General features: G+C 34.3%; 1 protein-coding gene across 2 annotated transcripts; it reads left to right on the top strand.

Annotated features, from left to right (window-relative positions):
- Positions 1–204: 204 nt before the first annotated feature.
- On the top strand, positions 205–7,878 carry LOC130460060 (uncharacterized). Of its 2 annotated transcripts, XM_056827715.1 has the most exons (10): positions 205–546; positions 672–746; positions 868–1,016; positions 1,981–2,115; positions 2,532–2,591; positions 3,552–3,665; positions 6,782–6,887; positions 7,013–7,102; positions 7,295–7,401; positions 7,644–7,878. In XM_056827715.1, exons 4-9 carry the CDS (start codon positions 2,063–2,065, stop codon positions 7,331–7,333), a joined length of 462 nt encoding a protein of 153 aa, XP_056683693.1. In that variant the 5' UTR covers positions 205–546; positions 672–746; positions 868–1,016; positions 1,981–2,062; the 3' UTR covers positions 7,334–7,401; positions 7,644–7,878. The 2 variants fall into 2 exon arrangements, with proteins under 2 accessions (XP_056683693.1, XP_056683694.1); XM_056827716.1 differs by lacking the exon at positions 2,532–2,591.
- Positions 7,879–8,280: the final 402 nt, after the last annotated feature.

The following is an 8,280-nucleotide window of genomic DNA, read 5'->3' on the forward strand; positions in this document are numbered from 1 at the left end:
GAAACTGATTAGTTAAGCAATGAGATCAATTAGTTTAGATTTTATGATTTTTAGTCAATAATAAGTTTGTTCAAAAATAATAACTACTCCCTCCGTCCCAGAATACTCGCAACGGTTTGACTTTTTGCACTATTCACATAATTCACTTTGGCCCTATTTTATTTATAGTATATGAAAATAAGTGTTAGCATATCCTAACACTTTAAAACATACAAACTTCAAGTTACTATTGCAGCAATAGTGTGCTGCCAAATTTACCCCCACCTATATCTCTTTATTACTCATTTGCCATTCTTGCTAGATTGTGCCACGTACACCCTTCTCTACGGATCATCCCACGCTCCCTCCTCCAGTCCTCCCTGCTTCCCTTCTTCAGTTCTTCTTTCTTTCACCCCTGATTCTTGGATGATTTTTCGGCAAACCCTACCTTCTCACTCCAATCTCCACCGCCACCGTTTTCTCTCTCCTCTCCGTTCTTCTTCCTCTCTCCTTCATTGCTCTGCCCTACTCCTCTCTGATGCGCGCTCTCTCGTCGCGGCAAGAATGGTGAGATCTCTTAAATATTGTAATCTCCATCAACCATTTATGCCAAGTTTTCTTAGTTTCATTATTGAAAGAATAGGTTTAATGGTCGGATTTAGGATTTATGTAGATTTTTTGAAATTTAATAGAAGTACGAAAGGAATGGAACCTGAGAAGTAATTCCATGGCGAGCTCTTCACCCCCGTGAAAGGTATCAAAGATAGGTATCTCTCTTATTCGACCTTTTCTATATGGTAGTTAATTTTTTCGATATTAATTTATTAGATTGATGTATTTGTTGATTTATTCTGCTTTTTGTTGCTGATTTGGGGAAAATATATCCAGAAAGATAAATGAGGCATCTGTTGTAGCATTAAATGCCGAAAATTTGCAGAAATACTCAATTTATTATCACAGCTTCCTTCTTGAATACAAGTTATGGAGATTTTGTGCGAATTGAAGACAGTAATGATTCAATGAATGGTGACATTAAGGTATGTTTTTATTCTCATCGAGGATTGCATATTTATACTTTCTAGGGATCTTTACTCAAAAATCAAGTTAGGGATTTCTAAACTTCCTTAAATTTGTCAAAAATCAGCCAAAGAGGATGAATGTTCTTGCCTTTCCCTCTCTTAGACAAGCCTAGCATATGTAATCAATTGATATAGTTTGATATAGATGATTCAGTTCCAGTTTTGGTAATGTATTTTCATGGTCTTAGGATTGTTTCCGAATCTGATTGGATGCAGTTTGAAAGTTAGTGTTTGATTGCTCTTGGTATTGTTTTTGTACCTGATTTGATGCAGTTATTAATTTCGGCTCAATTTATTTTCTTTCTTATGCCTTGTGGTTTTTTTTTCTGTTTTCTGGACTTGTTGATTTGATAAGCTCAATTATCATATAGATGTTGCATCCCATATTGTTCATGTATGCTTTAACCTTATGTTTGTTTTCTTAAATTAGTAAACCCCCAATTGTTTAACTTTTTTGATTCAGTTCAGGTATGCTAGCTATAGAGTATAGATAATGGTTGTTCTGTCTGCTTTATATATTTTCCTGGAATTGCATCAACTTGAAAACTTGATCTATACAACACGATGATGACTTATATGTGTATCAAGTTCTATTTTTAAGCTAGAACTTAATTTGCACCCAAGCTTAATTAAGCGTGTAGCCAAATTAGGCAGAGTCATCTGTGTCACTAAGGAGTAATGAACTCCCATAGTATATCTGAGCTGATCCAAGCCTCTAATTTCTTTCGAATTCTTTGATTTCTGTCCCTATCACGCTGGTCACAGGTGCTGATCTTCTTTCAGCACCTTCTTGTGGCGATATGCTGTTGAACTACGCCCACCAACTCACTCTACTCTGTGGTCTACGTATGAACATTTAGTTGCATATTTCCAATTAAGCATATACAATTTATTTGCTAATTATTATTTGTTTATTGCACAGTTAATTCAAAATATCATGACCGAATCATTCAACCGCTCCTCTAAAATTCTACGGAGTACTGCATAAGGCGAGAGACAGAGAGATGAGGGGGATTACACTTTTCTTTTTTTTAGGTTCTAACTCATTAGAAGAATTGTAAGTTTTCTTCTTTTGTTTATAATCTCATTTCATTTTTAATGTTGTTGACGATTTACTGTTTTAGTAATGTAATTTGAGCTGGGTAATTCATTTGTGTTTCAATGTTTGTGAAATTTGGTCGTACACCAAGCTATTGAGAGAAATATAGGACTACAATTTGAATTGTACCGTAAATTGTAATATGAATGAGGTTCTGAATTTTTAGATAAGGTGTCTGGGGTTTATGCAAGTAATGTCTTTCTGTTGAGGAATCAACTGAATTTGATTGCTGGTGTAAGTGAAGTTTCATAGGAGAAGCTACTATCATTAGTTGCCGAGAGATTCTTAGTTATTGTGATTTTACGTTGTCTTTCTATTAAAGATGGGTTATCATATCTTGATTTTAAATTAAATTGTATTTTTACATTATACAGCAACATTAACAATCAAAGTTGGAAGCTGCAATTCCTGGTGATGTTGATAACATTTGGACTGTAAGTATTTATTGCAAGAGTAATGTTCACAAATCTTTTTATGTGGCTATTTTTTATTCCTGATTGGGAGGATCTCATTTTCTGTTTAATCACAACAATATGGTGCCAAGGTCTTGTATCTTGGTGCTGCTTCAAGAACAACTAATATGTCGAATTAATAAAATCTTTTTCTGTTTATTTGGCTGATTCCAGTGATTTTGATTTAGGGTTATTATTTTTATACCTTTTCTAATTCAATTTCATTAATATTTTTTATGGTGCTGTAATTTTATGGCTCTGTGAGTTTAAACTTGTAACATTTGTTTCCTTTGTTATTTTTGTTTGGGGTGCAGGTATTGACGAATCTTATCGGCAATGTCACGTTAAATTTTGTTACATTTCTTTTGAGTTTTATGGTTGAAATTTTGCTTCAAATTTTAACAACTTCGGAGTTTATACTATAATGTGCACCTGGATTTTGTATAGTTGAATTATGTAAATGAATATTTATTATACACTATGCATGCAGATTTTCTCCTCTTCAATCTTTGAATTTTGGATATTTGAATTATCTTCTGACTTTTGTTAATTTTATGTGATTATCCGGTTGTTAAATTGTTTAGTAGAACTGGTAGTATGCAGGAGTTGTCATATCTTTTGAGTGTTTAAGTAATTTGATCCATTACCTTACTAACTATTATTAGTTCGACTTTATGAACGAAAGACTAAGATTTGATTCACTGAGATAAATTTTTGCATGTTATATACGGTTGAGTTCAAATAGTTTTGGAAACTTGATGTAGGTGTTTTCTCCTGTACAAGATGATAAGCTCATTAGAATGCTTAAATAGTCTAGAATTTAATTTGTTAATTATGATGAGAATCTGAATTTCTTTGTGTAGATTGAGCTTTATTTTGGTTCTATGGAAGTGGAGTATGAGGTAGAGGTTCTCACATCTATCCTACCTTTGTTCTTTGCAGTGAGAACACCGGTGAGAATAATGCTTCTCTTGTGAGATGCAATTATCAAAACGAGGATGGTAAAAGAAGCATGAGGCACCGAGAATCATCTTATGCAGTAGGCAGAAAGCTATGGTAAGTTGTAGATAGCTTGTAACTATTGTATGTGTGGAATGATCGATCAACATTCCTTTTCTTTAACTTGTTCAAATTAAAGGTTTGCATAACAAAAAGTTATGAGGGTGCTTTCCTATGCTGATGTTTTACGGTTTGTGCATAAACTAGACGTTAAAGGAGCTTGGAGAGGAGTGAATATGGTTGTTATGGTGCAATTTCCATAACTCCTTTGTTTTGTCTATATGCATATACCTACTGGAGCATTCATAATTCATTATGGAAGGGGTGACTATGTCCATGTTTTCATTTCAAATTCCAAAGCCTCTGCAAGAGAACTATGTCAGAAAGCGCCCTGCTCATTTACCTATGCCGGATGACTTTAAGTTTGGGATGTCAACCGATCAGACCATTCTGGTATATTTTATGTTTAATAATTTGGATGTTGTTTAGTAATTTGGATGCCTATATCTAGACTCAGACTACAATATTTTCTAATTAAATGGAACCAAAAAGCTGCCTTAGCAAGCCTTCTAAAGATAATTTCTGAACATATTTGCTTTATGTTTAGAAAGGGAAAAAAGATAAATTGATATATGGAGAAAAAATAATCTGATACTGATGCTTGATGCCTGTAACATTTCTAGCAACGGCCAATAGTTAACATATTTGTCCATTGATTACATTTAAACCTTACTATATGTCAACATTGAGAACAAATTCATATATTGACTGTAAATCCACTTGCTATAATGATGAATTCTTATCTATCTCTGTGCAAATCCACTTGTTTTGAATGAAAGGGTCTTAATTCACAATAGTTAGATGATCCAAAACTTCTAGATGTAAGGAGTTTGTTTTATGACCTTGTGGTTGTGTATGGTAAGTTCCAAGTCTGGCACCCTAACATGTTAAATAAGAGTGTTATTTTGAGTATAAATGTTGTCACCAGGTATTCAGGGGTACTTTGTGTAGACTGTAGAGAATGTTGAGGAAGGGATTATCATTTGTTACGGAGGAAGAGTTTACCTCCCCAGTCTTGCATGTCCTCTTGTTGCCTGGGAAATTCGGTTGACTAAGCATGAGTTTGAAAAACCTCTTGCTTGATCTAATATTTTCCTAAGATGAGCCTAATTCCAGTTCTTGGGTGAATGCAGATTTGAAACTGTGTGTGTGTCTGAGACAATAGTAGGGTTCTAATAAATGCTTTCACAGTTACATCTTGTGCGTCAGTATGGAGAATTTGAAATTAGATTAATGTGCTTCTTGGTTAAGTGAGATTTGAAGATCGAAAATGAACAAGAAAAACAGCAAGAGGAGTTGATACATTAGTGAGATAAAGCCTATTATGACGACCCTTGTGGTTGAAAGCCTATTTGATATCTTATTTTTCGGGCAAAATTATGAAGCCTTAAATCTAACTAATCTTCAATTGATCGTGATAAATTTAATTGACTAGACAGGCTGAGCAAATAACCTTTCATCCATTTAGTATCTTAGTACTTCATGCTTTTTTGACAGAATATATTTTCTAAGAAAATCATTTTCTTATGTTTGTTTAAGCATGGTAACATTTTTCTTTTATAAAGAATGGACGGTCCATTTTCCTCTCCTCTCATCCATTGTCCTTTTCCACCTCCATCACCCTTCTCTATAATTTTCTGTTAAGAAGACATGAAAACTACTTTTAATTGCATCTTTCCTTGAAAATATTTTCAGTAAACGGAATCACAATATATTTAACCGGAATTGAACACAATTTTGCTGTTTTTTCGTCTCTTATGGGTTGATGTCATGGGTTCGCAAACGAGCTTTATCTTTTGGTAAATTGATGTCATGGGTGGTGATTTGCTCGCTTGAATCAACCTATTTTATGGTGGTTGACTGGTTGTGGAATTGTTCAAGGTTCTTTATCCACCTTTTTAGGTGTAAGCTATTTCGAGAATCATTCAACTCGTTCATGATATAAATAGTTGAAATCTTTACATAAATTCGCGAAGGGTGGTCCTGAAATTGGCTTAGATCCTTGATGCCAATTAGGTGGATGACGTTTATTGGTTGTCTGGACCTGCTCTTATTTTCTCTTTTTCGGGTTGGTACATGTATGTTTTTCTACAGACCATCGTTAGAGCTTTGTTTAGACCGATCACCTAATATAGAGCTTGTATGAATTTCGTTTGTTGTTTGGTTTGGGACCCTTCTAGGAGTTCGTCAGATAGATCATATACTACTTCAGTTATCATCACTTACCGAAAAACTATACAGTATGATCTTAGAACCCTTCAAGATTGTTTAAAAATTGATATATTAGAAAGTGTCTTTGGGAAGTAAATTAGTGTAAATAAAGTTTCATCCTTGTATTTGGAGGGATTTAAGACGAATGACTGAAAAACGTATTGCCTTTGCAGCTATCTAATAGTTGCCATGGGTTTGCAAGTAGTCTGGAGCTTAAACTTCACTTTGATGGATGCCTATGCACTGGCGAAGAAAAGAGTGCTCCACAATTGAATCATGGTTAGCCTTTTGTAATCGGAGATTGGGTAGGCTTCCTGTTACCACTTGATACCCTTCCTGAATTTAACAATTACTGTCCTTGTCTGTGTTAGAGTATTCATTTTAACTCAATTAAGAACCTGTGTCACATCAAGATATCCTCAAACTCTAATGTGCATAGACGATCTAATTAGAGGCTACAAGTATTTATATGGTCTGAGAAGTTCAGATTTACATTTATGAAAAATAGTGAGTTTAGAAATCAATCAAAACATTACAGCATTGACCATTGGTTATATTTAGATGCATATACTTGAATAATCACTTAAGCATCTTGTATTCACTCTCTGATAATACTATTATGTTCTGGACTTACTTTCACTGCGTCGAAATTTCGATAGATCGATTTTGTGCTGAATTTTCTTTCCCTGTTTTGAGTTTGGATATTACAATTTGTGCTGAAATTCCTATAACTGCCAGTTGGGCATTGGATAAAAGTTTTATCTTGTAATGTCTGCTACAGTTCTACTGGAAGTAGTGAGGGGAAAGTAAGGCTAAAATTAGTTTCAGGCGCTAATACTTTCTACTCCGTATCATAGAATTAGATCATGTAAAATACCAATTCTTTTGTTCTGTTATTACAGTATGATCCTCCACAAGATCCAAATTTATTTATTCACAGAGTTGGACGAACTGCTCGAGTGCTCGCAAGGGGAGTCAGGAACTGCAGTTGTCTTTCATTTATCCAAGGTAGTTTCTTGACTTGAGTTTTCACATAATGATTAAGACTTGAGACTTTGGAGTTAGAATTTTAGTGTTCAAATGTTGTTGATTCTTGTGATATACTTATTGTTATACCGTTGTAAAATGTACAGGAGGAAGCGTATGTAAAATTTCTGCAGATTAGGAGGGTTCCTCTCCAGGAACGGGAGTGCTCAAATAATGCTCCTGATATTATTCCCCAGGTGGGTGATTCGGCAGTTTGAAGTATTGTTTTGATGAACTTTCATTTTTTTTGGGATGATTATTCAACATAAAATGCTCTGGAATTGAAGACATAGTTAGTTGCATACTTGTATGTGTGGTCTTGTTAAACAGAAAACTGTTGTTACTAAACTAATTTCTCCTCCGTTCTCTGTTGTCAAATCTTATTTCAGATAAGATCTATCGCAAAAAAGGACCGTGATGTTATGTAGAAAGGACAAAAATCCTTTGTCTCTTTTGTCCGTGCATATAAGGAGCATAATTGCTCCTTCATTTTCAGGTAATATACTATATACTACAATTTGACGCTCTGTAATATATATTTATACAACTTCATTTTTATTTCCATGAGCTGCTGACAAATGGAAAATTCGCGTCGATTATATGTAGGTGGAAAGTTAGGGATGGGATATGGTTTACTACAGAATTGATTATAATATTATGGCCTTATATACCAGGTGATTGAGTACGACATTAGTCCTTACATGTTTCTTGCTTCGTCACATGGATCTTTTTTTGCAGAGTCGTATGTTGCCACAAAGTTGGGCGAGGAACTATCACGACTGATCTTTCTCTTGTGGCTGTTAGTCCGGTCGTGTTTAATTTTCCTGAACTTAGCCATGTAAATTTTTATTTCTTAGCCATGAATTCTATATATGTAACCCACATCAAGTAATTAGTCGTGTTTCTTATTATGTATGGAGTACTATATTCATACTTTTAACTATTTCTATGGTAATTAGGCTTGTGATTTGTATAGTGTTCCGTGAGACAGTGTTTTATATCTTGGGGGAACGTGCGCGCTAGCGCACGTTCCAACAACTAGTACTCCAAAGAAAGGATCTCATATTTGTCACAATTTTCCAAAAAAGGATCTCATATTTGTCCAAAAAGGCTCATATTTGTCACGAATTTACAAAAAATCCTCAAAAAAAAATACACTAGTAGATTTTCATGGAGGTGAATGCAAACACTAGATCATCAAGTGAAGGTCGCAGTTCAACGGTATTCAATGCCCTCAATATAATTGTAGGTACTCTTATATTCATCGTCACATAAAATAACGGCGTATCCATGATTTTGAAACAGGGTAGACATAAAAAGTACAATTTTTAAAAAAAAAGATACAATGAAAATGACAATTTGCGGAGTATTATTT

This window comes from Spinacia oleracea, chromosome 4, assembly GCF_020520425.1.
Source record: "Spinacia oleracea cultivar Varoflay chromosome 4, BTI_SOV_V1, whole genome shotgun sequence".
NCBI lineage: Eukaryota > Viridiplantae > Streptophyta > Magnoliopsida > Caryophyllales > Amaranthaceae > Spinacia > Spinacia oleracea.